General features: G+C 42.7%; 2 protein-coding genes and 1 long non-coding RNA gene across 4 annotated transcripts; 2 read left to right on the forward strand and 1 right to left on the reverse strand.

The window, feature by feature from the left end:
• Positions 1-858: 858 nt before the first annotated feature.
• LOC134183905 (uncharacterized) lies at positions 859-7,630 on the reverse strand. 2 transcript variants are annotated; one of them, XM_062651500.1, is made up of 5 exons: positions 7,508-7,630; positions 7,025-7,423; positions 2,038-2,363; positions 1,533-1,937; positions 859-1,468 (listed from the first exon to the last, which is right to left on the reverse strand). In XM_062651500.1, exons 1-5 carry the CDS (start codon positions 7,596-7,598, stop codon positions 1,046-1,048), a joined length of 1,644 nt encoding a protein of 547 aa, XP_062507484.1. In that variant the 5' UTR covers positions 7,599-7,630; the 3' UTR covers positions 859-1,045. The 2 variants fall into 2 exon arrangements, with proteins under 2 accessions (XP_062507484.1, XP_062507476.1); XM_062651492.1 differs by having other exon boundaries at positions 7,025-7,453.
• Positions 7,631-9,083: 1,453 nt separating this feature from the next.
• LOC134188147 (uncharacterized) lies at positions 9,084-11,203 on the forward strand. Its single transcript, XM_062656349.1, has 4 exons — positions 9,084-9,713; positions 9,778-10,064; positions 10,128-10,592; positions 10,654-11,203. Exons 1-3 carry the CDS (start codon positions 9,248-9,250, stop codon positions 10,590-10,592), a joined length of 1,218 nt encoding a protein of 405 aa, XP_062512333.1. The 5' UTR covers positions 9,084-9,247; the 3' UTR covers positions 10,654-11,203.
• An 841-nt stretch (positions 11,204-12,044) lies between these two features.
• Positions 12,045-13,768, forward strand: LOC134192186 (uncharacterized). The gene is made up of 3 exons (XR_009971909.1): positions 12,045-12,117; positions 12,188-12,269; positions 13,177-13,768. It is a non-coding gene; the product is annotated as an uncharacterized LOC134192186 (long non-coding RNA).
• The last annotated feature ends 2,318 nt before the right edge of the window (positions 13,769-16,086 follow it).

Here is a 16,086-nt window from a genome sequence, read left to right on the forward strand (position 1 = left end):
TTACTGTGTACGTACACACTGTATGTTTAGTCAATTTTCCACTGAATAAAAGTTCTCACGATTTACTGTAGTGCTAGGTATTGTCGCGACTACATTCTCACAGAAATTGATGTGTGTTACAGTATTTTAGTAGCAGCTAAAATATAGAACAACTAAACAGTCAATTCCAAATGTGATAGTGACAACATTTCTGTATGTGTGCTGTACCTAACTGCACAATTAACGTGTTACAATTAATTGTTAATTAGCAATTATATAGAATGAAACTTTGGCGGGAATGTATTTTAGCGGTTTGCTAAGAAATTGACCGAAAAGCAAATTGGTGGGTTTTATTTTGGGGGTTGGACATCATTGTTTGATAATTGATCTAAGCTTCACGACCTCATTCTCATGTTTTATCCTCTCTGCTAGACAGGTCAGACACAACAGACGTAGTCTCGAGTAGTCAGACCATCTCCGCCTACATTCTCACCCCTGAGAGATATGTAGGCTGAGATGGTCTGGCTAGAAGGATGTAGGCTGAGATGGTCTTGCTACGAGAGACTACGGCAAGCTGGGGTTACCATCTTGTGGCCTTATCCCTGTAACTGCCACAATGCTATGATGCCTGATGCACGTGGGTGGTGACGTTTACATGACGTCACAATATCCCAGTGGCCAAATGACGGATTTTATATTGGTGCTTGCTGGCTGAAAAATCTGCCAATCCGCCAAAATAAATTCCCCGCCAATATTTCATCTTATACAGTATTATATATGATTTGGAAATGTGAATGGTCTGTAGAGCTCTATAATACGGTCAGTCTATAGTCTGCAATGAATTGGATTGATGGCTTAGGTGGATAGAACCCATTGAAATCAATGCTGTTGACTCTTTATTCAGACATTAGTACAATCAATAACATCATGACCGTGAGTTTAACAGATATCTAAACACCGAGTCCTATCACTAATGATAGAGGCTGAGCAGAGTCTTACGCTGTATAGGCGTGTGCAAAGCGTTGCTGAATTATGACTATGGCGTGCTTTGTCAATCTCTAGTTACTTATTCTTGCGGTACTTCTTGTCCATCTAATTCTTCCTCTTCTTCAAACAAAAGATAAAAGATACCGTTATCTGGGCCGATTTTCACGAAGTGTGGTTTTTTGAATTTGAGAGGAATCTGAAATATCTCAGAAAATTGCCCGTATCTGCAGCTGTCGGCGTCCAGCTCTGTTTTATTGTGTTCACCTTTTTTCTCAGGAGTCGGTTTTAGGCGAGGATTGAATCCCACTTCTTGGCTTTTTAGCTCTCTCACATAGTTCACATCGTTTCCCCGTACTTTTTCTCCACTCACTTCTACTGCCCAGTGACCGGCACTCGACCGATTGTACTTTGGTTTCACCTTTATGCTTGCCGCACCAGGGGCTTCGATCCTAATCAACTTGCAATCGGAACCGGCTTCAGATCGATAGGTACGTATTGAGTACTGCACAAGAAAAATCTTCGTCAACACATTCAATTCGTATCATCAGAAACTAGCTATATCTTACCGCTGGCCGGAAACTAAGAAGCGGAGAGTAAAATTTGTCGTCATCAGACCGCAGCTGTGCCACTGGTAACTTGTCATCTGACTTTACTGCGGTATAGATGATTTTTCCGTTTTCTTCGGTATGCCGAATCTCTTTCACGTTGGTAAGGAATCCTCTCTCGCTCAGCAGCTCCGTACTGCTCTTAGCAAATTGACGGGCAAGCTTTTCTGGAGTGTAAGGGAATTGTGGCTTTGGAAGGATGTTATGAATCCATTCCTTGACGAGATCAAAGACGGCATCATTATAATCCCGATGTCTGCCGTCGTTCATCAGACAAACATGACGGGTATGCAGAATAGGACAAGTAAACCAGGAAACGCCTTTCTTTTTGTCCATGCGACCGTTAAGAATGTCTTCCGTGCATTGCTGTACGTAAACAACACAACTTCAACATCACCGTTAATCTAGTGTATACATGCATGCAGTACAAAATTCAATTGGTATAGGTTATATGTACACTCAGTACCGCAAACAGTTTTTCCCTCTCCTCAGGATCGTGCATGTCCCTGAAGTTGTGTAGCACGAAAATTTCTTTGCATCTGCCATCTTGCGAGCATTCTTTCCACTTGCGAACCACTTGGATGAGAAACCTCTGATCTGACAAGGTCGTCTCGTGCAATACGACGATGACGTAGTCAGAGAGAGCAAACGTCATGCTTTGAAGGAATTGCTCATATTGTTCCATTTCTTGCATCAGACTGTTGGCTTCATCCAGTCTTTTGTCGTCGGTGTTGTCACCGGCCGCCGCTTGTGCATCACCAGACTCCGTCAGTTCGCGTCCGCCCTGATTAGCTAGATGAGACAGCAGTAAACAATTGTCACATAGCACCCACACGAAACGTTTCATCTGCAATGTCAACCTCGATTTTGATTACACAAGAAGATTTTCACTAAAGACAGATGTGTTCGAGTTTGAGAGGGACCTAGGAGTTTCAGCTATGATTGCCGACCGTAGCGAGGCTTCTAATCCGGGTCGCACAACAGAAATGGGCGTGGTCATATATGGGTCTCCAGCAAGCTTTTCGTTTATATATATATATATATATATATATATATATATATATATTGTGTGTGTGTGTGTGTGTGTGTGTGTGTGTGTGTGTGTGTGTGTGTGTGTGTGTGTGTGTGTGTGTGTGTGTCACTGTGTGTGCATGTGTGTGTGTGTGTGTGTGTGTGTGTGTGTGTGTGTGTGTGTGTGTGTGTGTGTGTGTGTGTGTGTGTGTGTGTGTGTGTGTGTACACAAATCTCAAATTCCCCTCCCCACGACCACGTTTCATGCTAGGACATACCGTGTCCGACTACAGATGAGTCTAAGAACGATTCGTCTAGGTGACCGAACGGCGGAGAAAATGCTTTCTGAACTTTCGTCGCCCTGTCCTTTTGTATTGTAGCTAGGGACTGACAACCAAGAAACACCTTCAGCAGTTGAATGCCACCTACAGTCACCTATTCACACGTCAGTGTGATCAATCCTTTACTACACTGTTTGCATCTAACACTGTATTCTAAGGACTGTGCGTAATTGACAATCAAGAAACACATTTAGTTGCTGAATGCCACCTACAGTCAACTATTGACACGTCCCATACTACAATCAATCTTTACTACACTGTGCTGCATCTAACACTGTTGATAGTCAATGTTTGCTGATATCAATTTCTATGTCAGTAAATACCATACCACTGTCGTTACAACGGAACTGAGTGCATACCTAGACTGTACATTTCAATTGTCTTGATCAGGATCGCAAAACGACGACTACCTATACCAGGCCTATAGACGTAATCTAAACTACTAGGAAGTTTGCATGTTTCAACAAATGCGTATTGTCTAGCTAGGACTCGGCGTTTCAGTAGACGGTCTGAAAGCTCCGTTGGAAGTGTTACTGAGTAACTCACGAACGCGAGGCGCCTACGGATACCGTAGAACTAGTACTATTATTGTTTGGTAGCACTTGGTAAGAGTCACGTGACTTAGTGAATAAAGTACTCAAAATAGATGCTGGAATGACTTCTGGTTTGTAATTTGTGGCTATATGGATGTGTGGATTGTTGTGTTTCTGATTCACGCTCTTAGTTTGGTCCAATAGGCCTTACGTGCATCGTAAGATTTAAATCATACCTACTATAAAAAGCTGCGGTGGGACCACAAATGCGTTTAGCGTCTCATTTTTGAGTCACATTCAGCTAGCAAGAATGGGAACGGGACGCAAACTAGCAATAGCTGAACTTGCATGCAAGACAATGCTGCTATCTACTCGCTGGAACAATGGTCACCAAACGCGGATATAGCCTAGATTCGTGGTCAACAGCGAATACAGTCTTGGGGGAGCGCTAGTTAGTCACGAATGTTCTTGTTCAGGTTGTTCTGCGTTGGACTAGGGCATTACCTGCACGGACTGTGAACTAATACGCAGGTTGTAAGTCATGACTAAACCATACATCCGGATCTGTAGAAAACACCTGTCTAGACAATCGTGTGATCTCACCATCGGATTCTAGTCAACACTGGAAATGACGGCGCATTCTGAACTAACTAGACGCAAGCTAAACGTTGAAACACATCTCCCGAGCCACGCAATACAACACAAAGCGAGCAATCTACCAAACAGCCTACTGGAAGATCACTGTACACGTTACTTACGTGTTGGATATGACACACAATGTGATACTCGAAAATGAGACGCTAAACGCATTTTGTCCCACCGCAGCCTTTTATAGTAGTTGTTGATTTAAATCTTACGAATGTGCAAGGAGTGGTATAATTTTGCGATTGATTCACATGACAACCTAGAGGAGGTATTGTGTACTGCATGCTTTCACACATGCGTAGTAACTGAGAACACGCCTTACGGCAGTGGGCGCGGTGGGGTCAGTACGTCCAAGAATATGACCCTATTCAAAGTGTCTGTGATGCGAGGTGTTGTTTTACGTGTTACTCTAGTCACAGGATTGGAATAGTTGTCCAAGTCGTGACATGTCTTGAGTTGCGTCTTCATGAGGGTCTGTGGGTCAATCATGCCTTTGCATTTGTATACGTGGAGCCTTTGGGTCATTAAGTGCTGTTTTGAATAGAGCACTAATTGTGGAAAGATGCTGCAATGAGAAATCTCAGAGACCCAAGATTCACTTCGCAGCTGTGACGTTAAAATCCATTTCCGGGTAAGGAAGTCGTCCATGTCCATTTTCACTGGTCTGTTGTGAAGTTTCTCTCTCATCCAACGTGTCTGTTTTATGCTACTCTGATCTAACAGGGCAACAGCCATGAAATTCTAGATAACGTCTGGTCTCTTAGCTACACGCACACCTATACATCAACGGTGAAATAGCTATGTAGGGCAATAGAATGCGTACAAACTGCGTGCTAGTGTATTATTCTGGATTATCTTCTTGCGCAGTTGGCAGTCTCGCGTAGCCAGACCCTTTTCCGACGCGTCATCATTTCGCCCGGAAGGATGACGCAGCGCGGAAAGGGGTCTGGCTACGCGAGACTACAGTTGGCACCAGAGCATTACGGAAGGCGGATTGATATCAGTCCGCCGTTCTCGGCCGCACTGATATCAATAGACACAAATAGTGTAGCGCGCGTTATCAAATGTGTAGAATTTATGTAATATCAATGCCACAATCATTAGTTAATATTAATGTACTGCAAAATAACGTGCGCTATTCTAGATACAATGGACACGTTACCGCCTTGTATTCTCGTTGTATTCTAAATAAATGAACTGTGGAACATGTGTGCGCGCTCTTCGATCAGCAGCTAAGGGGACGCCAGTTTGGGATCGTTGTTTGCTGCACGTCATGGAAACGGTACTAATCGACTTTCCAGTGAATTGGATATGAGTAGCCCTTGACTCTTCTGATGCGATGATTGTTGGTGTACTGAAATCTTTTTGGTATGTTTAAATAATTAATTAAATTGATTAATTAATAATAATTACAAAATTAGACAAATACACACATGCACACATTTAGTTGTAGATGTGTTCAGTAATGATGTAGTCGTTATTGTAGAGTTATACATTGCAGAAATTTTCAAAAGATAATTTCAAACTTAAGTAATGCAGGACTGAAAAACGTCCTTGGATTGAATTATTGTGTGAATTCATGTTATTCTGTTCCTGCTGTGTATGAAATCTCTACAATAACTAATATATCACATGCGTGGGTGAGTGGTCATCTGTGTATGTACACACACACACACACACACACACACACACACACACACACACACACACACACACACACACACACACACACACACACACACACAATACACAGATGACCACTCACCCACACATGTGTCTATGATATGATATATTAGTTATTGTAGAGATTTCATACACATCAGGAACAAAATAACATGAATTCACACAATAATTCAATCCAAAGACGTTTTTCAGTCCTGCATTAAGTTTGAAATTATCTTTTGGAAATTTCTGCAATTTATAACTCTACAATAACGACTACATCATTACTGAAACATCTACAACTAAATGTGTTCATGTGTGTATTTGTCTACTTTTGTAATTATTATTAATCAATTTAATTAATTATCTAAACATACCAAAAAGATTTCAGTGCACCAGCAATCATTGCATCGGAAGAGTATGGTTTCTGAAACCCACTACTTGTATCCAATTCACTAGAAAGTCGATTAGTACCGTTTCCACGACGTGCACCAAACAACGATCCCAAACTGGGGTCCCCTGAGCTGCTAGCAGATCGAAGAGCGCGCACACATGTTCCACAGTTCATCTAGTTAGAATACAAGACGGTGACGTGTCCATTGTATCTAGAATAGCGCATGTAGTACCTAGAAAAGTAAATTTTACACATTTGGTAACGCGCGCTACACTATTTGTGTCTTGGTATGCGGCCGAGAACGGCGGACTGATATCAATCCGCCGCTACCGGCTTCCGTAGTATATATATACGGCTCTGGTTGGCACCGGACAATTCCAGGCGCGAGAGAGTCTGGGGACGAGGCTACAAGCAGTGATCAAGAACCCAATCCTCCCCTCAAGTCGATCATTGATCATGGGACATGGACTGCTCTAAGTGAGCGCGGTGTTCCAAAACACTCTTAGATTTTACGTGGTAGCAAATTACTAGCAATGCATCTATGTACCGTAGAAACAGAACTGTGGAAACGATCGCTACGCTCTCAGACCTCAGAATGGGTAGAAGTTCCCATCCCAACTCCCGGATAGGGCTATCCTTGTGCATGCAGTACCTCAATAGCCTTCTCCCCAGACGGTGTGAACGTTTCAGCTCCAGGATGAGCTTCCTATACCAAATACCACACCGGTGTGGGGAGAGCAGCTCATCCGGCTCACGCTTATGTCCAGCCGGTCGGTCTCCTCCTGGGGGGAGACGACCCGCTGGAAACTCGAGCCTATAGCTCAGGCTGGACGTTCGTATAAATGCGACAGAGGCAACACGACTTACCGGTATGCACTCCTGATAGAGTTATGGGTGTATTGAAACCGGCAGTATCGATAACAAGATGGTGGAACTTGTCAGTCTCTCGGTCGCCTTCTTTGTCTCCTGTCGTTTCGACCCACTTGAGACTGATGCCTTCCGTTCTAACTGTCATACCTTCCTTGGCTAGTTGGCAGTTACTCAAACGACTCATGATCCACGTCTTGCCTCTGTTGTACTGACCCAAGATGCCAACGACGTGTCCTGCCCATTCGTCCATTGGAAAGGGAAGATCTTGCAATCGATTGAATGTGCACGTCCACTGACCGGGTGAACCTCTCTTCTGACTTATTTCATCGTCACACAGATCGCCAAGTTTGCACGACAGTATGACGTCATACGGATTGCATCCACGATTGCCTGCAGCTGCATTGACATACGACATGTACATCATGTCTGAACAGGAAGTACACTCACGAAGCTCATGACATAATAACTGGGTTCTCTCACCTTCCTCCTCATTCCGTACTACGTTATCGTCTTTTGCAGCGTCATCTTCGTGTATAGGTCTGCATCTTTGTCTGAAATGATATCCATCCATTGCAACTGGTAATGCGTCGTTGAGCTAAAACTGTCTACGTTAGCACGTTGTTTATAATCTGACGTGGGAGTTGAGCCAGGTTGGCTCGGCTAAACGCACGTGAATCACGCGATGAGGAGGAGCCTTTGCCAGAGTTGCTTCAGGGCGAAGAGAGCGCTGCAGCAATTATTTCCTCCAGAGTCCTCGTTAGTGATCGGCACGTCGCCCCGGCCCTACCCATTGAGCGCTCTCGTATAGACCGTACAATACAATCAGTAGTATCAGTATTCGCCCCAGTGCTCGCCTAGTTTTACGAATACCGCAGTCTCTCTAGCATTACTAGTGCACACCTGGCATAGATATTGCGCGTCTAGTAGTACAACGTTGCACACACATGACGCCCACTGCGTGGGACTGCATGATCGTGACACTGATATTGAAACGTCAACAGCGTTACAAACAAGCACGGCATCGTCACAAACAAGCTGCAAGTCAAATGAGTAAGAGAAGTTCCTATAACAATTTAACTCTAGCGCGCGTCGTTGGTCGGTCGGTTAATTGGTCTGGCTCGATCTCTAGACGCGCGGTACATATTACTGCCCTAACGTTTCACTAGCCTCGCCCCAGACGCAGCGTGGATTGCAGCCCCGGATGCCCGGATCCATCACCACTACGTCTGGTATGGTACCGCCTTTAATTTCTGGGCGGGAGTAAGTATGTAATCAAATTCTTCAGCGCGTGTCATACTAATGGTGTTAGCTAGGAACTGAGCTTTCGATTGGACTTTGACGTTGTTCGTACTTGTCGATATTGCTATTTTAGGCCGCTGTCAAGCGTTAGTAAGAGATTGCAGCTACGCTAGAGAGTGTAGCTGTAAAATGGCAGATCAGAAATGGCACTTGCAGTGCATCATACGCGTTTGAACGCGCACACGGGTTCTCAGTTGAAGCTGCAGTGCGTCATATGCCTCCACTGCAATGCATTGGACTGCTGCCGACGTACTGCACTCTAACTGGCGAAGATCCCACGCGACAGTCGTTCCCTGTAATCTACTAACACTAATGATGTCCCTAGGGCGGTGACCGCGAGGGGCGGTACCATACCAGACGTAAGAGTGATAGATGCACATCCGGGGCTGCAACCACACTGCGTCTGGGGCGAGGCTAACGCACGCCTCGGTTAACTAGAGAGCTAGAGATACTTTTATCCATTTTAATTTGCCTGTAGCTCTTTTAGTGTTCAACACTTGGACAACGTACAGACTTTACCTCATGCACATCTCTAACTAGTCAAAGTAAATAATTGCAAATCCCAACGGATTGATTAGTTCTAGAGGAAGTTTCCAAAACAAACTGAGTCATCCTAGCTGCTGTCGATCGCAAGAGGTACTGCACATGTATACTCTAGATAGAGTAGACTACAGACAGTCCCTGGTGGGGACTAACCTTGGGAAAGCTCGGGAAAGATAAAAATTATATAAATACAATGACATCAATCATTGATATCACCTAGACGCAGAGGGCGGCGATCAGTGATCGAGTGTGATCGGGGGCAACGAGGGACGACGGATTAGATCGTCTTGCGACGTTGTAATCAGGAAGGCAAACGTTCGCTTGCTATAGACCAGCAATCGCCAGCGCCCACGTCCACGAATCTATCCTCACACCGTGATGGACGAGATGGCGGATAGCGTCGACTCTCTCTCGTGCTACTGCGGGATATCAACAATAAAACAATTGTCAGACTGTGTAGCCGCCTCTGAGGACGCGACGGCAGGACTAGGCGTACTAGAACCTACCGAAATGCATCAGACATGTTGGGACGGATATCGGATGGCGACGTTTGGAGAGATGGGCAGCGGATTTGAATCGTTTTGTGATATGCTGATTGGCAAAGGGCAGAGCAAAAGCGACCAATCGGCGAAACGAGAGCGTTCCTGTTCGTTGTGTATGAACTTGAGATTCGATCGAGATAGTGATACTCCTGGTGTTTGTCTTCAGTTGTCTGGCATCGGGCAGTGTACTGATGAGGCAAATAGACTGTCGACTGAAGACCTACTAACAATGTTTCCGTCGTGGAGGCTTGCACCGTTGCTACGAAATGGATCCGGGCACGTGCAGACTGTCGATCCCCGAGGCATGTGATCCTACAGTATCGAGATTTCGTTGGATTTAATGTTGTCACGTGTTACGTTCTGTAGATCTCTCGTGTCTTTGCAATGATCTTGTGAGGAGTGTGCAGGATATCGACGACGCGTTTGCGATTCGCTTGGGTATGCTTCTGTGCGAGACGGTCGTCCTCGTTCACGATGGTGACTGCCTTTACAGTCTGCATCAGAACGTCGAAGAGCTATTGTTGCACCTCAACTCTGTAGCTCAAATAGAAAGGCAGGAGGAGGGCCAAAAGTCCAGAGGAGTCGTCCGATGTACGAGAGACGTATTTGTAGTGGTAAACTTTAAAAACAGATCGGCTGCTTCTAGTGAACATGTAAACTTGATATCAATGTTATCTTTATTTATGGTTAATAAACGATGGTTTAATAATGTGTAGAAATTTCATCATTTCATGGATGCGAGTCGATTGAGGTGGACAGTCCGACGAGGACGTGGACAGAAGGTCACGTTCAGACTGTATAACGAGACAAAGGTATTGTCGGATCCTTCGTATTCTGTGGCAATATATTATGTCGCCTGGTTCAACGACTCTGCACCTTCAGAGCTGGAACGAGATATTGGCATCTCGGTGATTAGTTACATCAAGGACAACATAACGCCTCAGGGCTATTACACATCTCTCGGCACGTCTCCTTTCTCTCCTCTAGAGAAAGCCGCGTCTCTACTTCTTCCGTCGTTTGTTTGTGGGAACCCTTCGGTCACTATCAGAGAAAGCCGTGTGAGGAAACTTAAACGGCAGCAGTTTTACAGCTTTTATTCATCACAACAATTAAAGCGAAGACTCGATGTTATGATCGATAGAGATCCTCTACCCGACCACCAAGATCTGGGAATACTTTAAGTATCAGATGTGATGAAGGCTTGCACGATATCAATCATACAATGTTTCGTTTATTTTATAGGTAGATTACACAAGCCCCGACTTACAGATACACTCACAGCTTCGTGATGCTCGCTTTGTAGTAGAGTTGGCGGACGCCAAAGACATTGCAGTGAAGCGTACGGATGTGCTCAGTTCTGGTGAGACCGAGTATTACATTATTCAAGCCACATACGAGAAGCCCGGTCGTGCAGACAGGTGTCTGTTTAATAAGCTGCTTACAGTCGATGGAACGTACGTATACAAAGGCTACAAGACTGAAGGCACTCGTGTATCTTTTATATTTGCAAAGTATGCTAATTAGCTCTATGTGAAAGCAAGTTGTGGTAACTGGGATGTCATGTGTAATAAATGCAAAGCAATACAAGCTGAGAGAGCAACTATTATTTCACTCAGCAATTTTGCATGGAATAGCAAACGTCTACTATTTTTATCATTTGTCTCGAGCTTGAACAGACCTGACACTGTCTGTTGCATTCAATCATATTATATTGACTAGATTATTATTGTACAGCAAAAGTCTGCAAGTGTTTGAATTACTTTATATTGTCTTCATTAGCTGGATCTTTACAGTAACAGCAGTTGTGCTATGTGCAGTTGGTTCACAAATTCAAGTGCAATTGAGTGTGTTTATCGTTTGAACTTGGGAAACTGATGTTGTGTACACACGTTTTTCACGTGACTATAAAATTTAATAATACAGTGAGATTAAGTGTCATCTGGTAGCACTAGTTGCTATGAAAGAGTGATCTAAAATTTAGTAAAACATACTGCATAGGATTAGCATTTTGTATTGTAGTTATGAGTGTACTAGTTCATGTCAGTCTGATTATCATCAGACAATATGCTTTCATGACAAAGTGTGGTCTTCTTGTGTATATCTAAGCATTTTAGAATGTACAATGGCGTGGTTGTAGACATGAATAATCAAAGTCTTCATTATTAACTTGATGCATCAGGAAGAAAACAAATGTATTATGTTGCCAATTGATAGTATTCACAAGATAATTGAAATCATTGACAATCATGTATGGAGAGAAGACCTTTTGTATTCTGTAAACAACGGTTTAATCTCAATTTCCAAATACAAGCATATAGAGCAGGACAAAAAATAATTCATGGTATCACTTCATTACATATTGAATACAGCAACATCAGTTGTGTGCTTACTGCTTTCAATATAAGGTAGACTTTCTTTCTGTTTCGTAGAATGAATCGTAGCTAATAATCGTCTTCTTCTCTATACATGTATCTATACAAGTCTGGTCTGTCTGTCTGTCTGTCTGTCTGTTGGTCGGTCTGTCGGTCGGTCGGTCAGTCGGTGTGTTGGTAACATCAATCACGTCAAAACTGCCGGGCCAATCGCCAAGGAACCTTGCACGAAGACTGCGTTCCACACCACAATGCAAACGCATGCTTCGTTGTTTAGACGGTTCCCTCTCGAGGAGTCGACCCCCAAGTGAAATCTCGTGATGACGTGACGACGGTGCGACTTCAAATTTCGACATATACGATCTCCATTTCTCGCCGATTGAAACTATCTGTTTCATGCCTAGGTGTACGTACTCTCTACTAGCAGACGGAAGTGGTCATCAAGAAGGCATGCTACACGCGGCCATTGTTTCTCATAGCTAAACGGTAAACTGCAAGCTGCTAACGTGAAAGCATGTGACGACGGCGTGTATGACTCCGAATTTCTGCATTCTATTAATCTGGATGTGGTGTCATTTTACACACTTACACCCACCTTTCTCAATTTGTTACTTCCACACTTTCATCTTCATGGTGAACAATTACTGTTTTGCTTCTGCACAAGCTATATAGAGGAGGGGTGTGTGTGTGTGTGTGTGTGTGTGTGTGTGTGTGTGTGTGTGTGTGTGTGTGTGTCTGTGTGTCTGACTGTCTGTCTGTTTGTCTGTCTGTCTGTCTGTCTTTCTATCTATCTGTCTGTGTGTCTGTTTGTCTGTCCGTGTGTCTGTGTGTCTCTCTGTGTGTGTGTCTGTCTGTCTGTCTGTCTGTTTGTCTGTCTTGTCTGTCTGTCTGTCTATCTATCTGTCTGTGTGTCTGTTTGTCTGTCGTGTGTCTCTCTGTGTGTGTGTGTGTGTGTGTGTGTGTCTGTGTGTGTGTGTGTGTGTGTGTGTGTGTGTGTGTGTGTGTGTGTGTGTTTGTTGATTACATCTGAGCCTAGCTAATGAGATAAAACTTTTGGTCACATGAACCAGAACAAATTATTCAAAAGTGAGTTTTTGCCGCCCAATAACTGAATTGTATAATGGGAATTTGTGTTAATTACTTTTCTCGGGTGGAGAACAGGCTAATGAGCAAGTTACTTTTAAGAAATCTAATTTTATAGTGTAGCAACACACTATCAGGATTATTTCTATCACAATTATCATGTATTGTACATTGTCAAATCTAGACTACCGTAATGTCGCATATAAAAGTTGTACTTATTTCGGTTTAAGCCAAATTGGAATTCAGGCTAATATTTAAGACAGGCTTATATTCAATTTCTATGTCGTGATGCCAATTGTACTGTGTGCAGCACTCAATACTTCACTATCGATCTGAAGCTGGTTCTGAATGCAAGCTAATCAGGATCGAAGCTCCGGGTGTGGAAAGCATTGAGACGAAGCCAGACTATAAGCGGTCGACTGTCGGTCACTGGGCAATAGAAGTAAGTGGACTCAAGGAAAGGGATGATGATGTAATGTTTGTCAGAGATCTAGAAAAGCAGGCAGTGGATGGCAATCCTCGTCTGAAGCCGGCAATTCGAAATGACCGAGGTGGCAAAGCAAACAAACCAGAGCCTGATGCTGACAGCTGCAGATACGGGAACTTTTCTGAACTCTTTCAGATTCCTCTCAAGTTCAAGAAACCACAAGTTCTGAAACTGGGTTCTGAAAACGGAGTCTTCTATCTGCTATTTGAAGAAGAAGAGGACGAGGACGGACAGCAAGCAATATAGGCAACATGTGAATGGAGTCGAACTTTAGACACGCAGGGTAGTTGGGAGTTGTGTTACATGTAGTGTGTAATGTGCTTTACCTTGGTCTGCATTATCAGTAGTATGATCAATCTTGTAATCATTGTGTTAGCTGATATCGAGTCATGAGTACTAGTGTTCTCAATAGACTGAATTTCAATCAACAATAAATGATGATGCAACGTGCCATTTAATTAACTTGTTTCTGGCATCACAGACTAAATGCACTCTATACTCTACAGCTAGACCATTTATTGCTGTATTGACCTATAGCTACAATGGTAGTTAATTATTTAGGCTAACTAGCTATAGAATCAACGTTTTGAATCCTTGTTAGGTACGTCCTCGATTTAGGTTAGACTTTAGAGCTCTAGAGACGATTTCTAATCAGGGCTATCACAAGTGTAACGCTATAACTCGGTCGTGTTCCTGTCCGTATTAGATTTACGTTCATCATCAAAAGCAATGAAACCACGTCGCCTTTCTCTTTTTGTCTCGCGCGAGCTACAAGTTGAACCACGTGATTTTTCCTCTAGTTAAACCCTGCAGCAGGAATTGGGCATAACGAGTTGTGAGGTTTGTGAAGAACATGAGGCGAAATATAGATGCCCTGTTTGCGCCATAAAACAGTAAGCGTGTAAACCTAGGCATGACATCAACGGAACGACTGCAGATAATTATATAAAATTTTGGTTTACACAAACTCTTGCAGCTGTTCTGTTTCTTGCTACAAGAGACATAAAGGTGAGCCATTGTAGACAGCTATGTGATGCATACACACAAATGTAAGTAGTACATATTACTCGTGTGCTCATATTTTGCAGAAAACAACTGTATAGCGGAGAAAAAGTTAGAAGATTTCAGTAACAAGTTAACTGGCACAATCCGATACTTTTGGATTAGTAAGAGGTACGGTATATTAATAATTACATATTGACTCAATTGTTTGTTTCCAAATTTGAAATCTGATGACACAATTAAGAATAGGCGTAATGCAGTTAGGGTATGTACAGTGTGGTTGGTCAAATTAATTGTGTTTGTAGGTGTAGTTGTGGGCAAGTGATTAATTATGCAGTTTGAGGACTGACTGCATATCATAATTATTAAGTATTTGAGCATGTGTGTAAGTTGCAGCTGGGTTATAGCAAGTCATGCGCTTACAAGGAGATTGCATTAGATCTATGATTTGTTGATGCGTGACACTTTCTTTCTTGTTTAGTTTATCTCTAACACCACATTTCAAGGTGGTTTTGACTAGCAGCTGGAAAATTTAGAAACATAGAATGCTAGTGGCACTCAATGATGGATTCAGAATTTGTGATACGCTAAAATAATAGGTCGTTATACGTTGTCATCAGGAGTATACATAATTTATATTGAAACTGTGTGTAGATCCATGGTACTTTGCTTGTGTTCTGGTTTGCACACTGACACTGCACAACAGACTGAAGTCTCGCGTAGCCATACCTAAACCCCGCTCTTAACATCTGAGGGCTACACAACAAATACTTCTTTATGATTACATACTACTGTTATATGCTTTGTGTACTTGAGCACATTAGAATGATTTACTAGACTCTCTAAAGAGCAAGTTGATAAATTACTGCTAACTGTCAAAAGCTTCACACAATGTTATGATAAGGTGATCAGCCATAAGTTCTATTTACATCCACATGATGATGAGATTTTGGTGATTTTGTTATTAATGTTTATTAGAGTGAACCAGAAACTTAGCTAAACAGAAATAGTTGCTTTACGCATTTCCCATAATGATTTTTGATGTGTCATACTGATTTTGTGTTTTGTATTGTCAGAGGAAGGCGAACTGACCTCATCAAAGTCAGAAGCTTCTGACAGTGACGAAAGAGAATTTGATTACAAAATGTTGCAGCAACTTGGTATTTCTCGTATCCTAGCTGTTGCTGTTATCTGTGCTCTCTGACTGTAGATATTGTTGGTTTTCAGATCATTCTGATGATATTAAACAGATGCTGTTAAATCCTCATCTTTGTGACATGATTGAAAATATTGAAGAATCGTCTGATCCAGCGAGAGCTCTTAGAGATGCCTTAGATATTCCAATATTTACAGAATTTGCCGACACCTGCTTGTCTATATGCTCGTCTTCAAAGAAGTAAATAAGTGAGTAGTGAGCGTTTTGCTTAGAGCTACACGTACTTGTAGCCTGTACAGAGGCTTGTGTGTTGTCAAACAAACACCAACATGTTGAACATGTGTTAACTGAATCTGATATGCTTTGAACACAATTGCACACACTCTAAGTACTTTTAGAGTAGTTTATAACAACACAGATGATCATTTCAATCCAACTTTGTTTTTTGTATATACAAACGAGAACAAACGAAATCAAAATGGTACAGATAAAATGAAATCATGTTGCGTTGGTAAATTGATTTGCTGTCCAGGGAAAACCATTCTGAGGCTGTAAGTCAGACTGTAAGTCTGATC

This window comes from Corticium candelabrum, chromosome 1 (genome assembly GCF_963422355.1).
Source record: "Corticium candelabrum chromosome 1, ooCorCand1.1, whole genome shotgun sequence".
In the NCBI taxonomy this organism is placed as follows: domain Eukaryota; kingdom Metazoa; phylum Porifera; class Homoscleromorpha; order Homosclerophorida; family Plakinidae; genus Corticium; species Corticium candelabrum.

Coding starts and splice junctions, on each gene's coding strand:
- LOC134183905 (XM_062651492.1), bottom strand. CDS start 7,598: ATGGATGGATATCATTTCAGACAAAGATGCAGACCTATACACGAAGAT. Junction 7,454..7,507: donor AGTACGGAATGAGGAGGAAG/GTGAGAGAACCC, acceptor CTTCCTGTTCAG/ACATGATGTACATGTCGTAT. Junction 1,938..2,037: donor AGAGGGAAAAACTGTTTGCG/GTACTGAGTGTA, acceptor GTTTACGTACAG/CAATGCACGGAAGACATTCT.
- LOC134188147 (XM_062656349.1), top strand. CDS start 9,248: ATGGACGAGATGGCGGATAGCGTCGACTCTCTCTCGTGCTACTGCGGG. Junction 9,714..9,777: donor GCAGACTGTCGATCCCCGAG/GCATGTGATCCT, acceptor TACGTTCTGTAG/ATCTCTCGTGTCTTTGCAAT. Junction 10,065..10,127: donor CGGCTGCTTCTAGTGAACAT/GTAAACTTGATA, acceptor AATAATGTGTAG/AAATTTCATCATTTCATGGA.